This window comes from Oenanthe melanoleuca, chromosome 3 (assembly GCF_029582105.1).
Source record: "Oenanthe melanoleuca isolate GR-GAL-2019-014 chromosome 3, OMel1.0, whole genome shotgun sequence".
Classification (NCBI taxonomy): domain Eukaryota; kingdom Metazoa; phylum Chordata; class Aves; order Passeriformes; family Muscicapidae; genus Oenanthe; species Oenanthe melanoleuca.
Genome location: NC_079336.1, coordinates 75,118,433 through 75,137,266, shown reverse-complemented (window position 1 = coordinate 75,137,266; position 18,834 = coordinate 75,118,433). Strand labels below are relative to the sequence as shown.

The 18,834-nt window shown below is 39.1% G+C and overlaps 3 protein-coding genes across 8 annotated transcripts in view; 1 reads left to right on the top strand and 2 right to left on the bottom strand.

Annotated features, from left to right (window-relative positions):
- The window catches only part of HEATR5B (HEAT repeat containing 5B), a 55,560-nt gene extending 52,891 nt beyond the window's left edge, over positions 1-2,669 (bottom strand). The window contains exon 1 of one of the 2 annotated variants that reach the window (XM_056486511.1): positions 2,382-2,669. The gene's annotated coding sequence lies outside the window, so the exon portion shown is untranslated. Of the gene's footprint in view, positions 1-1,918; positions 2,084-2,381 lie in introns of those variants that run through there. The other variant, XM_056486512.1, reaches the window with a different exon arrangement.
- Positions 2,670-2,700: 31 nt separating this feature from the next.
- GPATCH11 (G-patch domain containing 11) lies at positions 2,701-11,473 on the top strand. Of its 3 annotated transcripts, XM_056486509.1 has the most exons (9): positions 2,701-3,042; positions 3,141-3,367; positions 4,185-4,226; positions 4,306-4,426; positions 5,162-5,252; positions 6,411-6,515; positions 7,289-7,370; positions 7,922-8,006; positions 10,601-11,473. In XM_056486509.1, the coding sequence occupies exons 1-8, from the start codon at positions 3,002-3,004 to the stop codon at positions 7,975-7,977; spliced, it is 765 nt and encodes a 254-aa protein (XP_056342484.1). In that variant the 5' UTR covers positions 2,701-3,001; the 3' UTR covers positions 7,978-8,006; positions 10,601-11,473. The 3 variants fall into 3 exon arrangements, with proteins under 3 accessions (XP_056342484.1, XP_056342483.1, XP_056342485.1); XM_056486508.1 differs by lacking the exon at positions 10,601-11,473 and having other exon boundaries at positions 7,922-8,473; XM_056486510.1 differs by lacking the exon at positions 10,601-11,473 and having other exon boundaries at positions 2,714-3,042; positions 6,429-6,515; positions 7,922-8,473.
- EIF2AK2 (eukaryotic translation initiation factor 2 alpha kinase 2) overlaps positions 8,253-18,834 on the bottom strand; it is a 24,397-nt gene continuing 13,815 nt past the window's right edge. For all 3 annotated transcript variants that reach the window (XM_056486500.1, XM_056486501.1, XM_056486502.1), the window contains 8 exons: positions 18,679-18,813; positions 18,112-18,231; positions 16,960-17,067; positions 15,654-15,846; positions 12,959-13,084; positions 12,294-12,389; positions 10,991-11,053; positions 8,253-10,899 (listed from right to left, as the gene is read on the bottom strand). In XM_056486500.1, coding sequence (XP_056342475.1) covers positions 10,786-10,899; positions 10,991-11,053; positions 12,294-12,389; positions 12,959-13,084; positions 15,654-15,846; positions 16,960-17,067; positions 18,112-18,231; positions 18,679-18,813 — 955 coding nt within the window. In that variant the 3' untranslated portion in view covers positions 8,253-10,785. The remainder of the gene's footprint in view (positions 10,900-10,990; positions 11,054-12,293; positions 12,390-12,958; positions 13,085-15,653; positions 15,847-16,959; positions 17,068-18,111; positions 18,232-18,678; positions 18,814-18,834) is intronic.

The following is an 18,834-nucleotide window of genomic DNA, read 5'->3' as shown; positions in this document are numbered from 1 at the left end:
ATACCAAAGTCCCTGTTTAAAGAAGGTAAAGGAATCATTTCTCTGTCTCCACTTACATGAAAGAGAAAAAAGATTGTTGCAAGTCAAGACCCTTGAGCACACTCCAAAAGCCGGGACATAAACCTGGACCCCTTCTCAATATCCTTCAACAGACAAGCTGAAATGAGCCTACCACAAGGACGAATTTCCAGACAATTCAAGTTTGGGAGAAGCAGGAACAGTGATAGGATTTGGCATTACTGACCTAAGATTTCCCTGATCCCACTAGTCTTGCTTTAAGTGCTGGACAGGTAAGCTCCCGAAATCCAGCAAGCCTTAGGGGTGACAGCCTGGGACACAAGCAGCAGCCTACAAACTACTGCAGGTCTCCCCAGCAGGCAAAATTCTGCAGATAGAACACTGGTGATTCTGCTCAGTCAATGGGGGCTGGCATGAAAGCACTACCAAAAGCACACTCAGTGCAAGTAAACACTCTGCCAACTTCATCTTAGCAAACCACCTGAAAAGAAGTGTAGCTATTCAATGCAGAGCTGACAGAAGAAAAAAGCCCATGAAATTTACCTAAAATCACAAAATTAAATCAATCACCTTCAGTAAAAAGAAACCCAAAAAGCAAAAAAGCAACCCAACCCCAAAACCTGAACACAGCGAAGCTGAAACTAGGATCTCAGGCAAAACAGAGAAAGCAACACAACTACAGGGTATTATGTAAGACATCAACTTTCAACAGACATCATCTTTTGACAGCTGCACTGCTCCACTTGTGCTCTCAAAAGCTCACAGCTGCTTCCTCATCCATGGTCAAACTCAAACAATTCTTAAAAGTCAACTGAAGTTCCTAAATGAGACATTAGTAAGGTGATGTATTAGTACTGTATTATAGTTTTAACTCCACCTTAATGATTTGGTCCTGATGAAACTAAAGCATCACAATCTCTTCAACAGTAAGGTTGTTCCCTGCACTTCAGCACTTTGCTTATTTTTCACTGCATACAGTTCCAGCAAAGGTGGAAGAGTCACACAAGGAAGCACACACAGCCCTCCCTACCTCCTCCAAAGACATTTTCTGTCGGGCTTTTTTTGTTTTTTTTCTTTACATTTACAAAAACTGAGAAGGCATTGCCAGTCACTAACTCTGACACATCACCTCAAGACACCTTTACTTGAGAGCAGAAGCGCAATGAATGATGGCACTGTGATTCTTTGGATATCATCCCAGAGATCTGCACTGCTTGTCACACCCACACAGCACATAAGTACCATAAGAACTGTTGGACAGCACAGCTCATTATTCCTTTTCCTCCCCACATAAAAGGTTTAATTTGTCCCCAGCCATAAGGGCCTTGGACACCTTATGCACCGTCCCCACAGTCCCGTATGGCTTCATCCAAAATGCAGGAACACAAGCTCTAAGCAACCGGACCTGCACATCCATTCAGCTGTGCCGCTGAAGCACAAGGCATCAGACACAATTACACAAATATCCAGCTAACTGAAGAGTCAAAGGCAGAGCCACTCACATAGACAAACCAAAGCTCACTGGCCAAAGGTTTACTCCAAAAAGCAGTGAAAAGCAGTGAAAAACCGAGTTCTACCGATCCTGGTAAGGACAGTGCATGTTACAAGAAATAAATAAAATACACTGTGATCCCCCACAGGATGCAGGGCCAAAGCCGATCAAAGTCAACCAGCAGCCAGTGAGGTATGTTGGAGCATTACACAGATAAGAAACGTTCAGTTGTACTAAAATTCCTTTCTATTCCACAGCTGGCTTCCTATGCCTAAATCAATTATTTGTACTTCATCACGCGTGCATTTCAGGGGAGTGACAAAGCCGAGAAACAGGCAAGTTGGGCAAGTCACACACCCCTGAAGGGCTCCATCAGGTAAAAAGCTTTTCACGCCTGGGTCCCTCTACCTGCATGGGCGACTTTAATGAGCAGCAGCAGCTCTCAGGGCACCATTCCGAAAGCCCCTTAGGAGGAGGTACAGCCGCGGTGCAGCGCCGGCCGTCAGCGGACGATGCTCCGGCAATGCCACCGAGGAGACGAGGCCGAGGGAGCGATGCTGAGGGAAGCGACCCCCGCACACCGAGGGAGCCCCGCACACCAAGCGACCCCCGCACACCGAGCGACCCCCGCACACCGAGGGAGCCCCGCACACCGAGCGACCCCCGCACACCGAGGGAGCCCCGCACACCGAGCCCCGCACACCAAGCGACCCCTGCACACCGAGGGAGCCCCGCACACCGAGGGAGCCCCGCACACCGAGGGAGCCCCGCACACCGAGGGAGCCCCGCACACCGAGCCCCGCACGATGCCAACGCCGCGGGAAGCGCGGACCCTGCCCCGGGCCGGGCCGGGCCGCTCACGGCCACTTACGCTCCTCCCGCGCTGCGGCCGCGTCCCGCCAGCTCCGGCTGCACCAGGCGCGGCACCGCGGCCCCGGGGCCGGTCACGGTCACAGACAGGCGTGGGTGCGCTGTGCCGCGCTCGCCCCCGGCCTCGGCACCATCACCGGCGGGCTCGGCCGCTTCAGCCCCGCCGTGCCCAGGTGCGGCGGGCGTGCAGGGGCGCAGAGGAGGGACACGAGCGGCTCTGCCCCCAGCCCGGCCCCGCCGCAGCCCGGTAGCGCGGAGACAGCGCGGCCGCGCAGCAGGAAGCGGGCGAGACGCAGGCGCCGGCGGGCGGGGGCGGCGCCGCGCAGGCGCCGCGCTGGGCTCGGGGCGGGCGCGTCCTGAGCAGCTCCTGCCGCTGCCGCTGCTCCCGGGGCCCGGCTGCTCCTCGGCGGGGCTCCCGGGCGTGGAGCGCCGTCGCGGCTGCCGGTGGTCGGCTTGGAGGCGGGCGCGGGTGTCCCGGGGCAGCCCAGCCCGGCGGGTTCAGGTGTTTTCGTCCCTCGCTCCTCCGTCCCCCGTCGCAGGGGACGCGCGGAGAAGTAAAATGCTCGGTGACACGCACTGACAGTGTCTATAGGCGAGCGACGCAATAAAGGCGTGCTAAGCATGGAGGAAGAGGAAGACTATATGTCTGATTTATTTATTAAGTAAGTAGGCAGTTCTTATTTTTTTTTTTTTTCACCCCTCCTAAGTGATTGCAAACCCTTTAAAAAATGCTAAAAATGTTTGCTGGAATTACTCGCAGACAGGATGTAAGGCCAGGCTTGCCCATGGTAAGGCGGGTTAAGGAAGCTCTTCAGAAAGAAGAAAAGCAAAAAGAAGCCAATGAGAAGAACAGACAAAAAAGCATAAAAGAAGAAGAAAAAGAGAGACGTGACTTGGTACTGAAAAGTGCATTGGGCAACGAGAACAAAGGCTTTGCTTTGCTGCAGAAGATGGGCTACAAGAGCGGCCAGGCCCTTGGCAAAAGCGGTAAGTTTGTCACTCTGGGGACGTGTGTGTCTGTATTCAGCTATACCTTAATATTTTACAGATGCAGCTGTCATTTCATTGTTGACAGGTCAGTAAGTGCCTCTTGAAGAGCCATAGCATTACAGAACTGTGAAGGTCCTATGACAACAAAATAAGAGAGCAAATCCCTAAAACTGAAGTAAAAATAGTACAGGCTATTGAGGGATGCAAGGGAAGATCAGCAGCTCAATAAATATACTTGCATATGTGCATACCTACAGGAATTGCATTAAGGATGTTTTGATGGTTTTGCAAAGCTGATAGTGTTCAAAAAAACATCAGATCCATTTGAAAAAGGAACAGTGCATACTGCTCTACCCTTATGAAGCCTTAATAGATGAAGTAAAATCAGTAAAACAAGGAATCAATAACTGCTGTGCCAGTTCAGTGTCTCTGGCAGACAATCACAATGACTGGCCCAGACAGATTCTTTTTATTCTTCATCATTGTTGTGATTGCCAAATGAAAATGCTCCAGAACGTGGTAACCTTCACCACAGGCATGTTACACCTGTCACGTTGACACCTTTTTTTTCAGTTTGGTCCTGTCACAGAAAAAGTCCATAGGATTCCAGCAGACAAGCCATAAAAGAGAGGGAGTTTCCAGTACAGCTGTGGCATTTGTAGTGCACTAAATGTATATCAATTGGGAAGTTTTCAACTTCCAAGCAAAAAAATGATAGTAATGGCAAAAGCAGCTTGCTGACTTGAATATACTGCACAAATAATTGTTTGAGAAAAATTCCGTTTTTTAAATTGCCTTATTTTTTCTCTCACAGGAGAAGGCATTGTTGAACCTATTCCTCTGAACATAAAAACAGGTTTGTGTTGCTTTCTGATTTATTTAGTTGGATATCAGAGCCTCTCGACTGCTTACATTCGTCTTTTGAATTTACATAGGCAGAAGTGGGCTTGGTCATGAGGAATTAAAAAAGCGAAAAGCTGAGGAAAAACTGGAAAGCTATAGACAAAAACTCCATATGAAAAAACAGGCAAATGAACAAGCTGCAGATCAGTTCAGGTAAAGTCATACAAATGATATTCCATGCAATGTCTAAATAGCACTTTTTATGCTTGAAGTTTGGTTATTCTTTTAATGCGCTACTATTTTTGAATGTTTTGAATGAAAGGTGAGAGTTACAGAGTAATTGTTTCTCAGTTCTAAAGCAAAAGCATGTGAACTGTAATGGTAAAAGAATGTGCTTCACCATTTAGCTTTGTAATTGGTAATAATGCAGACAGTATACATACTGACTTTCCCAGGTCATATGCAGCTTTGTAAATTTGAGAAACATGTACTTTGACATATAAAATCCACAGATATCACTGAACAATATTGGTTCAACGGTTTTAAAAGTCAGGGTATATTTTTAGAGATTGTGTTGTTTTGGTTTTCTCCTGATTTGTATGTAATATATCGAGAAGAGAAGCTTAGGAAAGGCTCTATCTTTTGAAGGTGTTTAGTGAACCACTTTTTCATGTCTTAGGAAAACCTGATGAAGAAACAGTATAGTGTGATAAAAAAGGTACATTATACATATATATATATATATGTATATCTTGAAGGGATAATTGCCAAGAAATACAGGTGTGCTCCCACAGAAACAATGTCAGAATGACTACTTCAGTGTTGTTCAGGTCTAAGAAAATTAGTAGGAATAGAATCTTAGATTTTCAGGTTTTGTAAAGCTGTGGACTGCATTGTATCTGTCAGTGTGTGTCTGCCTGCTTATTTACCTCTGCTTGTTCTTAACAGAATAAGATTCAAAACCAAACAAGAAGAACGTAAGATGGAAGGGGACCTGCGAAAAAGCCAGAGGGCCTGCCAACAATTAGATATGCAAAAAGTGAGACCTGGGGGGTTTTCTGGGGGGTTGGAGGGAAGGCACAGAGGTTAGAGACACAGATTACAATGTAGTGCTTCAGTTCTTAGAAATTCTCTACAATTGTGGAGTAACTAGCTTAAAGTCTTTATGTTTGGCAAAACTTCAGTCCTCTTAAAATATTTCCAAGTTTATGTTTGTACCATTAAGAGAGTTGAAGGTGCACACCAACCTCATGGTAACTTACATGAGGACTTGTGTTTTTGCTTCTGCATTCTTGTGGTTACTTCTGAGCTGTTTGCATATCTTCCAGTAGCCAGTATCAGGCCATCCTCAATAATGGTGCTGTTTGCTTCAGGTGAGGGAGCAACATCATCACACAGTGACTGACATTGGGAATGGATTCTGGAAGTTATCTTGTTCAGCCTTCCTCCTCAAGCAGAGTCACTTAAAGCAGGTTGTTCAGGACCAGGCAGATCTTTAGTATCTCCAAGAATGGAGATCATCATTGAGGGAATCAGCAGATTCACCAAAGTAGCATTAAAAAACAAACAAAAAAAACCTACACAAAACTAAGTAGCTTCCAATTGCAAGGAATAACATGAGCAGTAGCAATGAACTAGTATGAATTTTTGCCACTGGAAAACTTCAAGGCTTTTTTTTCCCCCCTCTGTTAACCGGGTGTAGGTTAATTCCACCTCACAAGTTCTACTGAGACTGTTCAATACTGCTTAGTTTGCTTCAAATGAAGTCAGTTGAATTAAGCTTAGATCATCCTTGTTTACTTCTCTTCCTTTAACTTTACCTGAGATGAACTAGGAAGCACCTTGTGATCTCTTGATAAAATAACTTGGGGCAGTATGTCTTCAACTAATAAACAAGGGTATCTGCTCACTGGCTTGGTGTGAGATTATGTTGCTATGTAGCCCTGCACATACCAAACACAGATGAAATAGAACTAGGTGTTAGCATTGGCATGCATTCTATTGTTTAAAAAAAATAAGGGAATAATCTTTCTTTTGGAGTGCTGTACTTACCTACAGCTTTAGTAATTCTTGGTTATACTATACATGCAAGTTTTAAAGGCTAATAGCTCATTTCTTAGAAATTCATTTTATCCAGTATCTTACAAGAAAATTTATAAAGACAGATAACTTCCATTTAAATCCCTTGTTATTTAAGGATATTGATGTTCCTAAGGAGACTTGGTTTTGGATAGAACCTGAAGAGGAAGACAAAAAGGATGAGGAAGACAAGGAAGATGAATGCACGAGCTCAGACTTAAGTGTAAGCTCTTCAACTGAATTAATTGTTCAATTCAGAATTTAATATTCCTTGAAACAGTATGTATGTATACATACATGTATAAAGGATGTATGTGTACATGTTTCCCACACTGTAGTAAAGAGCCTCTTTGTAATCTCAGAGCAGTGACTTCTGTAACAGTTAGATGATAAAATATAGAACATTAAACCACTGATTTATTGCTTATCTGTTTTGAGGCTGATCTTTGAAAAAAGTAGCCTAGAAATTAAATTCTAAACATTTTTGTGCCTTAGCCAAGATAAGCAAGATCACAGTTATTTGCTTTTGAGTTTTAATTTTGGATGCCTCATCTCATGTCTGAGGTTGAAGTTTAGAGTCACTAATTTCTGAAAATGCTTCACAGATTATCTCAAGATGGACATTGGAAATACATATTTTTAAAAGCTACATTACACAGCTGTTGTTAGCCTTATGTTTGATTGACAGAGATTAGGTGTGAAAAAACCCACAAGAGATACCATATATGTGAAATCAGAGTAATATTCTTAGCTCTCTCTCTTCAGAGCAGTTTTCTTAGCTGGAAAGAAGGATACAACAGCCATTAACTTTCCAGAGATGATGAATTCCTGTGCACTATTCTACAAATGTGGGGAACTTCCTGTCTTAATGAGCTACAGTCTTGTGTAGCTTTTCCATAGCATTAGGTTAAACACTTTATTTTAGCAAACCAGTAGCTCAAAGTGGTTTGTGTCATGTGAGCCCCAGGTCAACACATACCTGTAACATATCTCTAGGTCCCAGAAAAGCTACACATCCTGACAGCCTATTTGAGAGAGGAGCACTTCTATTGCATTTGGTGTGGAACAACCTACGAAGGTGAGAGTGAACCAAGCTTTTGTATGCAGCTGGACTCCAGCTATAGAATATATCCTTTGTGCTTCTCCTACTGCAGCTTCCAAATCTACATAGCAAATTTACCTTCCAAGCTGCTGGTTTTTGCACAAAGCTTTGTCCATATTGTTATTGTGATTGTTAGCCAATTTTTAGGTTTATATGCAGAAAAACAAAATCCAACCAAACAAAAAAACCTACACACAACAAACCACAGCCAACCATACTGACGTTTATTTGAATTTGTATTATAATTTAGTTATTTTTGAGAAAACATAATTCAGTTATTAAAACCAATACCATAAAAAGCTGCAGAAGCTGGCAGATGTTTCTGAAAAAATTAGAACAACATCCAGTTTCACAGCACCAAAGAGAGTAGTATTTGTAGTCACTGTTTTAAAACAAGTTTGAGAGTTACTAACTTGTAAAACCTTGAATTCTGTTTATTCTGTTCTACATGAATTCCTATATTTCTAGCAACTATTTTTTTCTTCCCTGAGCTGCATTTACTCACTTTTTTCCTGCTTATCCTGTAGACTCTGAAGATTTATCTTCAAACTGTCCTGGAGATAGTGCTGCAGATCATGACTAAAGCCAGTCTAAAGAAAGGAGCCCTGATAAGTATGTATAATTCCTAGTATATTTTAAAAGGCTCAAAGCTGTGCCATACTCAAGAATTCATAGCCAAGTATGCAGAAGAAGAATTTAAGTTAAATTCATATTTCGTTTGATGCACAATTTAACAGGAATTAAAACTTGGTATTTGTAATTGAACTAGCATAATTAAGAGGTAGGTCGAGTCTTTCGCATCTTTGTTTATGCACTGCCCAATTGGTAATAAAATTCAAGTATGAGTAAAGGCATAAATACTGGCTAATCACTTTATTACATAAAGTGTTAAACAGGGCTTGTTCATCTTTAGAGAGATGCCTAAATATCAGACTGGTTTTGCTTACTATCTTAAAAGTTGGTGGGGGGAAAAAAGCTTGTGCAACATGACAGTAATATCAATTTTTTTGTATATGAACCAATTTTTTGTTACATATAAAGGTGCATATTTTCCATCATTAAATAGAATTAGATCATAATGATGGGTTTTCATTTTTTTACATAATATATTTTAATTGACATTTTATAATTTAGACCTTTTTTTAACAGCAGTCACTACTATAACCATTTATAAAAAATTAATGAAGTATACAAATACTATGCAGAGAAAATGTATCAAAAACTACTGAGACAAACTCAGTACAGCAAGACACTATTTCAAGTGATACTATTACTAATGATACCATTTCACTCTGTCCAAAAACTGTAAAAGAAATGCATCAAAAAGATTGGCACACATCAATTTTCATATTATGAATACTCTCATAGGATTGTTTAGGTTGAAACAGACCTTTAAGACCATCAAATCCAACTACATGTTAATTTTATCCCAATAGATTAAAGAGAAAAAAAAGCAGGAATAGTAGTATTTTTTCTGTAAGGATATATAATTTCTCTCAGATCTTGACCACTGCAAAGAAATACTAATTAGTTCAGAGTAATGAAATACTTTATGAATTCCAGTCAAGGATAAGGTTAGGAAAGCATAAAGCCCTGATGGAATTCAGTCTGGTCAGGGATGTCAAGGAGAAGAGCAGATTCAAGAAAATCTGCAGAACCTAGAGGTGCACAAGTCCTTGGGACCTGCTGACAGGCACTCACTGGTCCTGAGGGAACTGGCAAATGGAGTTGCTTGAGTTGGAGTTGTTCAGCTTGGAGAAGAGAAGGCTCTGGGGAGACCTTAGAGCAGCCTTTCAGTACATAAAGGGGGATGCCAAGAGAGCTGGAGGGAGGCTTTTTCTAAGGGCATGTAGTGACAGGACAAGGGAGAATGGCTTTGAAGTAAAAGGTTGGTATTAGATACTAGGAAGAAATTCTTTACTGTGAAGGTAATGAAGCACTGGAACAAGTTTCCCAGAGAAGCTACGGATACCTCATTGTGGGCAGCGTTCAAAGCCAGGTTGAACAAGTCTTTAGGTAATGTCATCTACTGGAAAGTGTCCCCAAGGGCAGGGGAGTTGATCTTTAAGGTCCCTTCCAACCCAAACCATTCTATGATTCTATATATGTGATTCTTGATAAAGAAAAAAAAGAAAACAGTGTAAGGCCTTACAAAAGTATGTACAATCACATTCTTATTTGGCAACTAACACTTGCACCAGAACATCAGTAATTTCCCTAAGAATATAAATAAATTCATATGTATTACTTCTTTTAGAGCAGTCACCCACTTTACCTTTTTTTTTGCTTAGAAATCTCTTCTCATTTTCCCTTATGGAGTTTTGTTGGCCCCACATCAGTTTGACAAGATAGAGCTCAAAGACAAGCATCTGAATGTCCAATGTGCCTGTCTTTTCACCGTGCTCCCCACACCATACACAGTACTTTGAGTTCAGGCAAGGCTGAACTCTGAAGGATATAAATGAAGAGTAGCAGAGAACCTGCTGTTCCCTTCTGTGAGGCTGGCAGTGGGCACACTAGAGGTACTCAGTACAGTTATTAAGGGTTAGGAATGCCTCAGTATTACAATAAGGGACTAAAACCTAGAAGCATGGGAATGTTTAAAGTGCTCTCTCAGCCTAGGATTTCAAATTATTATTACTGAGGCAATTGGAGAATTTTCCTATATTAAAAGCACCTTGAGTGTTCCTTTCCAAAAAGGACAGCCATCAAAACCTAAAGTTTTCAAAAACTGAGATTTGTCCTAAATTATATTTCCTAGAAGCTGAATGTTTAACATTTAAATTTTTAAGAAATCCTTATTTTACAAGTTTAAATTCTGGAGCATTGAAGGTGCTAGGTCAGCAGCAGCTGTGAAGAGATGAGAAGACGTGCCTTAAAATACTGAAATTCAGTGAGGAATAACATTCACCTATTACTTGTATATTTTCTGCCAAAACTAGTCTTGGTATTAATGGGGGAATTCCAGGAATTATTGAAAGTATCACTGAACAAATCAGAAAGGTTTGAGTCACATACCAGACACAGCACTTCTTCCACAGAAAGCAACAGATAACCATAAGGGACAATGGATGCAGCACATGCAGGGATTTGCCACAGCCCAGTTAGCACTTTAGCACATCAACATAATCTTTGAGGGAAAAAGGACTGGATTCTATTACTTTTTGTACAAAACAGTCCAACTCATCCACAACCCATATTTCCAGGTAAAAATTGCACATGATTTCTTGCAAAGTGCCCTGTCCTGGTTACAGCTGGCAGACGTGAATGGTCATGTGGCCGAGGAACAGATATGCCCCAAGCCTTGCTGTTGCTTCTGACATCTGTTGTCACTTCATCAATTGTAATAAATTCATCAAACTCTGGCTTTAAACACAGTGTGAAAGGACACTTAACAAGAATAATTTTTAAGTGCCTTCTCTCTATCAACAGACTTAACAATGTCAAATAAATGAGATATAGTAATTCTTCCTGATGTTGAAAGCATCTTTTTGATTGTGGATGCCTGCAAAAAATATTAATGTTGGTAAGGTTTTTTTGTTTGTTTTGTTTTTTAAGTTAATTCAGTAACCAAAACGTATATTAAAATCCCATACCTCTGTCGGAAATCGATTGGTGAAGCTCTCTGGAAGCCTACCTTCTCTAATAGAAGGCCATACCTGAAATGAATAAAAAATAATAGTTTTGGTATGCTTTCAAATCTACAGAAAATGTAAGGCTTCAAACAGTAACTGTAAATAGTTTGAAAGTTGGGGGTTTTTTGTTTAGTTGTGCTTTGGTTTGGTTTTATGGCCTTTTTATCCACTATTATGCATTTCTAAGCTTAAAAGCTTCACACGCAACAATGACATGTTTGTTTCAATAGTCCTCTCTATTTCAGAACCCTTATCTTTCTTTCTTTAAGGTAATTGATTTATATTGTCCAATGACATTAAAAGAAAAGAAGAAAGTTAGACAATTGTATTTCTGTTTGCAAGCCAAGGAGGTGTGCTTCCTCCTTTCTATCATAGTCAGTACCACACACTTATTTTTGAGTCATTGCATAAAAGGCTACATGGCCTCCAAAGCAACTAACAGGAGATTTATCATCGCATGCTTTAGAAATGGCTTTTGGTTAACAGTCAACTGTGAACAGGAACAGAAGATCTAAGTACTGCAAGGTGGCTGGGGAGAGCCAAGTTGAAAAGACACACTGGTATGATTTTCTCATATTGGTAAAAGGATCTGGCTAACAGTGTTCAAAGTCTGAGTCCAACCACAATTACTTTAGACAAAATACCCAGCAGCTACATCACTGTCCTACCAATATGCAGGTTTGCACATAAAAAGCTCAAAACACATACAAGATAACTTTTTTAAAAAAAGCTTAAGTAACATTCTTTTTGAGATAATATCTGTTTAACTTAAGGCAACATATTCCAAATTACTTCTGTTTTCATCGTGGAAAACTGCAAGGGTTTTGATTTGGTGGGAACACTTCTAGCTCCACTGTGCAGTGAAGATAAGAGCATGGCAGAGACAAAAGTTACCCATTCATAGTTTCAATTTTCTAAAATTAGAAAAATATTTCCTTTAAGTTTCTGATCAAAGAAAAATATTTATAAAAAACTTGACATCCTTTTTTGCTTGACATTATCCTTTTGAAAGCATGCTTGGGCTTTAGTGTGCAGGTATAGGACAGAAGTGAAATAAGCAGTAATATTTCCTTCAGTTATGACATTTCAACTGAGGTGTGAGGACTTACAGGCTTTACAGAAATAATTAAGGAAAAAGATGTAAATAGAGATGGCACTGTAAATAAAGAGATTCCTTCTAAAATGCTATCAATGTGATAGCAGCAGCAGGGCAAAACAATAGCAAAACAGTGGGAATTTCTAAACTGAAAGATTACTTACTTACCCTAGATTTTTCATGAGCAGTAAATGCCGAAAGAATTTCAAACCAAATCAATCCCAGTGCATAAATATCTACGTCCTTTCCATATTTGGTCCCAAACTAGAAATATTAGAACAGAACAATACAGGCATCAAATCCAAGTGGAGAACAGCACTTCTTAAAGCAAAATTTGAAGTCAGTAGGAATTTCCACCCCAAGGCTACAAGACTGGCTCTAGTAAATATCCTTCTAGTTATTAACCCTTTCAGCCTCAGACCTGGTAAATTGTGACTATTATGTCACATTGAACACCCTGAAATTAAAACTTCTACAAACCTGTACAGAAAAAACATGCCAATATTGCCCTGTGACAAATAATGAAACAAACACAAAAATTCAAATTACACAATTAACAGGGGCCCTAAATTCAAATTTAAATATCTGTCTGGTAGCCTGTTCTACAAAAGCATTCTTTACACCATGCAGTCTCAGACTGTATGTTCACAGAGCAAAAAACTTTACCACACTTGTGGTAAAGCTCTCTCCAAAATACAATTATCCTCGCATACAGTCATACCAGGGAATTTTAGACAACTTGTTATAATACAGAGATTAGGATTGAGAACATCCAATGCTGAGTTTATAGCAGACATCTAATTACAGAGACACTAATACAGCAGGATAATTACCTGTTCTGGTGCCATATACGATTTTGTTCCTTTGTACTCAGTCAGAGTCTCATATGTCACAGAAGTCACAAGACCAAAGTCACCTATTTTTATTTTATCATCACGGGATATGAATATATTCTGAGGCTATTTTCATGTATAGAAATAAAAAGAAAAAAAAAAAAAAAAAAAAAAAAACAAAAACACCAAATGACCAAGGTTTATCATCAAGCATAATCAGCCACAGAAGTGTTCCCCATGAAATTTGATAATTGTTCAGAAAGTAGCATTACAAAACTGATTGTGTGGAAAGAAATAAGTTAAATCAATTTTTAAAAACAAACTAAATTTCAAATAGTACATCCTGCAGTAACTGGACCTTTTTTCCACTAGCTCGGTCATAACTGTGTCATGCTTTAATTGCTCTTCAAATACATTGTGCATATAACATTCTATATCCCAAAGTGTTTTTCAGTCTTCAGTCCTAGCCAGGATTTGATACACTTGGACAAAGCATTTAGTCTTACATGGAATTCCACTCAAGTCAGAGTTTCTCCTAGGCACAGAAGGATCACGTGTTCTAAATCAAATGCAGAGTTAAGGCTTACTACAGGTAGCACCGAATATCACTTTTACATTTCCATTAAACTTCCCCTTTTTAAATCTGGCAGTATCATGGCTTAAGGCCAGTTGGCAACTAAGCACCATGCAGTGGAATGAGAAGGAGAATCAAAAGTAAACTTGCAAGCTGTGTTTAATAATTGAAACAATTTAATAATTTAATAATTCAAAAAAACAAAACAAGGAAAAACAAGTGATGCACAATAATTGCTCACCACCCGCTGACTGATGCCATATTCCCTCCCTGAGCCCAGATCAGCCCCTCTTCCATGTAAAAAACTAGCCTTTGACTTAAACACTGCCTAGTAGCAACCAAAACATCAGTCTGTTGTCAGCATTATTATACTACTGAATCCAAAACACAGCACTGTACCACCTACTGAAAAGGTATTAACTGTATCCTAGCCAAAACCAGAACACAAAGTCAAACAACTAAAAACAGATCTATATATATATATATATGTTTCAATGAAGTTTCCCAGAGAAGACAAGGAAACTATACTTCTGAATGCCTCTGAAACAAAACCAAATAGCTTCATGCTGTCTTTTAGTCAAAGAAGCTCTAGTCGACCATAAGGCCAGGAGATACTTAACAGTCAACAGGAAGAGATCTTCATGTAAAGAATGCTCAGTGTAGTTGTTCTATTTAAGTCTGAGCATGTCCACACATATTTAATATAGTACTGTATATTAAATATAAGTATTGCATAACACTTTAATATTTTAGCTTTAATCTCAGCTTGAACCTATCCTACAAATTTGATTCTGGGCTATGGAGATGTCAGATGGCCAAGCACCTAAGCTGACAGCAGACTGAAAAGTTCCTCAATTCAAATACAGCTAGAAGAGTTAGCAGTACAACTAAGGTCAGGAAGGGTTAATTTGTACTAAAATCAGTGGGGGATACATGGCTAGAACACGGAGGTTATTCTGTACCTCTTCATGTCATTTTCTGGGAATGAGGGAAGGACTCACTTCTGGGTCATGGGAGCATGGTATTATTAGGTAGGGCTCCATGGTGAACTTCTTGCATGTGAATCACTCTGTGGTTTTAATGCTGTTACTGTTTTTGTTTATGTTTGTTTTCTTATCTCATCGCTGTTTCCAATAAATTGTCCTTATCTCAACTGTGCTCTTTGCCTTTTGTGTCTCTATTTCTCCTTTCCAGCCTGCCACAGGGGAGGAGGAAGTGAGCAAGCAGTGTGTGGGTTCAGTAGGAACATCAAATTGGAGAATATCACTCCTGATGGACCACAGTCTTATTCCTACATCAGCTAGTAGAGCATGAGACTCCTAATCTCAGGGTCGAGGGTCTGAGCCCCATGTCAAGCATCAAATACAGCCAGGGTATGTAGGGGGTCAAGTGAGGCACTTGTGGGTCCTGGAGCTGCCTGCTGTGAAGACTTCAGTCCCAGCTGTCAAGGTCTCTGGTGGTGGAAATTTGACTGCCAGAGTGGCTGCTGAGTGGTCAGGTAGGGAAGTTAGCTTAACCCTAGGAATGCCACCATGCTAATGATTTTTTTCCCCACAGTGAGTGATTTAAGACTCTAAGCAACATCATAGCTTCTGTCCTGAAGCCGTGAAGGCTTTGTCCCTTATAATTTTTATACTGAAAAAAAATCATCTTATGACTCTGCACATCTAGAGACTGAAATTCTATTCAAAACTGTAGCATTCAAACATTTGTATGCATACACAAAAGTAACTAGAGCATGTTATCAAACACAGCATATATTAGGATAGACAAACTCTCCCTTTACAATATGGCAAGAGCAAGCTCTCTAGACTCAACTTTTCTTTTTCCAGTAGAAAGTCTTGTGACCCACTAACACTGAAAATGCCTGTTAGCTGATGAGTACTGATTCTTTCAACTACTGCATTCTGAGATACTCCAAGTTTACCTTTTGATTTTAGGACGAAGTTCAGTCAGCTGCTGAAAGAAAATCAATCACTAGCAATATCCAAAGGAGCACACTGCTAGGGTGCATAAGAGAGTAAGCAAAGACTATAACAATTCAACATTTTCTGAAATTCCAGTAAGAGTATACTATCTTTAACTTTTGTGGTTTTTTCTTTATTTTCCTGCCCTACATACCTTGAGGTCTCGATGAATTAGGCCTTTAGAATGAATATATTCCACTCCTTTTACTATTTGTAAAAATTTGTTTTGTGCCATTGTATGATACTGTCGGTTTTCACTATTTTTTGTAATCCACGTTTCCAATGTCCCTTGTTCACAGAATTCCATTTGGATGAAAAGACAGAGGGTTTCTTTGCCTGAATTCTTGCTTCAAAAGAAAATTACATACCATATTAAAATTGACAAGATACAATTCCTCCCAAGCTATCTTCAAAAGCCCTTTTTGCTAATAATTATTTTGGATATTATTATTTTGGATATTATTTTACCCAAAACAAAGTCTGCAAGTGCCTTAATTTTAAGGAAGATCCTAAAACAATTTGTATTAAATAAATAGAACTGCAACCCAAAGGATCCAAAGAATCCCTGTCAGTTGCTACATACTCCTGGAATATTTCTAAAGTTTTGCTTGCTTTCTAGTTTCACACTGGAAGTTTTCTGAGAGCCCAAGTTCCATTTCCCTCATACCTGGAGGCATGTCCTATCCAGGAAGAAATACCACTATCCTTGGTTCCCACCTGGCTTTGTAGGAACTACTGCAAGTCCTTGACACGTGTTCTCTATTCTGCTCGAGACATCAGCCTTCCTATCTTGCCCAGAATGGTCATGTTCTTTCAGCTCTGTCCTATCAATAACATAATGCAGTGACCATTTTTGACATTGGTCTGCTAGTCACAGAAACTCTTCTGAAAGCTAGAAATCTAGATTAAATATATTCACCCATCTGGCAACCTCACACATTCCAGAGAAGCCCATAAGACAGGCTGAGGCTGGAGATGGTGAGGGGAAGGAAAATATAGAGAGAAGCATGCACTCTTTTTTACTATGTACACTGTGTGATAAATAAAGCTACTCAAGGCACTGAAAGAGCAAGCATTAAATGGCTCAGGACTCTTCTGATTAGGAATTTGGTAACCAAGTGTCAGACAATTTTTTAGTTTCTGTTGTTAATTCTTGCCCAAAACTTTGAGTTCTGCAGTCTTACTTACTCTCCTCTATAAATTCATTAAGTTCCATATATTGAGAGAGGAGAGAAATATAAAATTATATTATATATCTTATTAATCAAGGAAAAGAAGACATAAGTATACTTAATGACATTACAACCTACTCCTGGAATGTACTGTGACTTTTCTCCTAGAAGTACTATTGCACATGTATGCATTTTTTATTTGTATAATAATTGAAATCCAGTTATCAACAGCATAAAGTTCACTATGGCAAAAAAGGTTGTGAATGTAAACTATTATTTTGTAGTTACCTTGTATCTCGGTTCTTTATATAGTCATACCCTCGCCAGCTGCAATGATACCGCACTATGTTCTCATGTGTAAGAATTGCAAGTCCCTTTGCTTCACGCTCTACTTTCCTATCAGGAGGGGGCAAAGAATTAAAAAATAAAAAAACAGGCATTTCCCTATTACAGCGTAATACAAAGTTCAATAAAATATACATTATCAAGTGGCAAGAAACAGATAGTTTTACATTAATTTAAAAACAAAGCATAGTATTTTCCTTCATATAAGTTGAAAGTTCAAAACTGTAGTTACAAATTTGGTGGGTTTTCCTTCATCTGCTCAGATACTCAAAGTGCAAAAAGTATTTTGAATTAAATTAACCACATTAGGAATTAAATATCCACTCAAAAAAAGCAGATAGCTGCAAACACACCAGCAGAGCAGCAATCATTACTTGAATAATTAGTAGAAGGTTTTCAATATAGACCTCAGGATAGCAATACCAATGAAAACAACATGTATGTGCAAAGAACACAAGAATCCAAAGGGAAATGTACACATTACACAATTTAAGGGAAAAGTATCTCCAACAATTTAAAACATTTTCAATAGATAATCTAAAAGAAATTAATTTTTTTCAACTGTTGATAAAATACTCCATAGGTAATGGTTACAGAAAATTACTCTAAAAAATTTAAGATCTAACTCTTTGTTGAGATTTATAAAAGACAAGTAACACAGTATGACAGTAATGACTAGATGGGTCACATATAAAGCATTTTCCAATTACAAACCAAAATAAGTTATTATTTGGATTTTCTTTCTATTTTCCGTAACTACAGTTATTTTGCATTACTGATATGGAAGTTTTCCATGTAGCCTGTCAAAAATGACAGTTGCTTTCACTGTTTTAATCATCAGGTTTTCTTCAAACACATTTTGCAATATTAGCAATCAGAGCACTACTGTGTTCAGAGAAAAGAGAACTTAACAGAAAAATTAACAAAGGTTCATGACCACTTTCAGCTTCACTTGGAAATAAGGAAAACCATTTACTAGAAAGGACAATTAATAATGAAAATCACCTATATTCTTCTAGTACTGTTGAAGAGAAAAAACCAAGTATTAAATCTTAAGGTTGTCCTAAAAGGCAGAAGTAAATATACAGTACATACTCTGTGAATTCAACTCGTTTGATTGCATAGGTTGTCTTATCAGACTTCGATGTTGCCTTGAAAACAGTCCCATAACCACCTTTATCAATAGGCTCTATGTTTTCAAAAAGATCGAGAAATCTTAAAAAAAAAAGGAAAACCACACTTAATTCACTTAATTATACATAATTTTCAATTAATGGTTTAAAAATAATCTTGACAGATTTAATACATCCACTGCAATATCATTCTACAGTGATCATTTGACAAATCTACAGGTCTAAATCACAGCCTTGGAGATTAAAACAAGGGAAATTGACCCTTTCAGGTTTGTCAGGTAATTACCCTCACATCTTCACATGAATGATGTTTGGTTTTGAGCTTTTATTAAATACCACTCCTTGCCAATTTCTATGCTAGATTTGAAATTTCCAGAAAAAAAAAAAAAATCTAATATCAATTTTTCTTGAAATTGTTTTACAGCAGTATTTTCCCTCCTTCCACCATAAATAAGGAAACAAATCTAGATTTATAGACATACAGTTATTTCCTTACAAATATTAATTAAAAAAAATAAATCCTTCTTACGTGTTATTGACAGTGTGTGGTCTCCCATTCTCTTCTCCAGTATTTGTGTCCATGCCTGGCAAACTTTCATTTGAATCTGACGTAGTTTTTTCTTCTTCCTTGTTTCTTACATTGGCAAAATTAGCTGCCAATATTCTTTAACAAGAATAAAAGCAA

Bases quoted from the DNA above. Each gene is read 5' to 3' on its own strand.
- GPATCH11 (XM_056486509.1), top strand. From the start codon at position 3,002: ATGGAGGAAGAGGAAGACTATATGTCTGATTTATTTATTAA. The intron at 4,227-4,305 runs GTTTGTGTTGCT...GAATTTACATAG, and splicing joins TCCTCTGAACATAAAAACAG to GCAGAAGTGGGCTTGGTCAT. The intron at 4,427-5,161 runs GTAAAGTCATAC...TGTTCTTAACAG, and splicing joins CAAGCTGCAGATCAGTTCAG to AATAAGATTCAAAACCAAAC.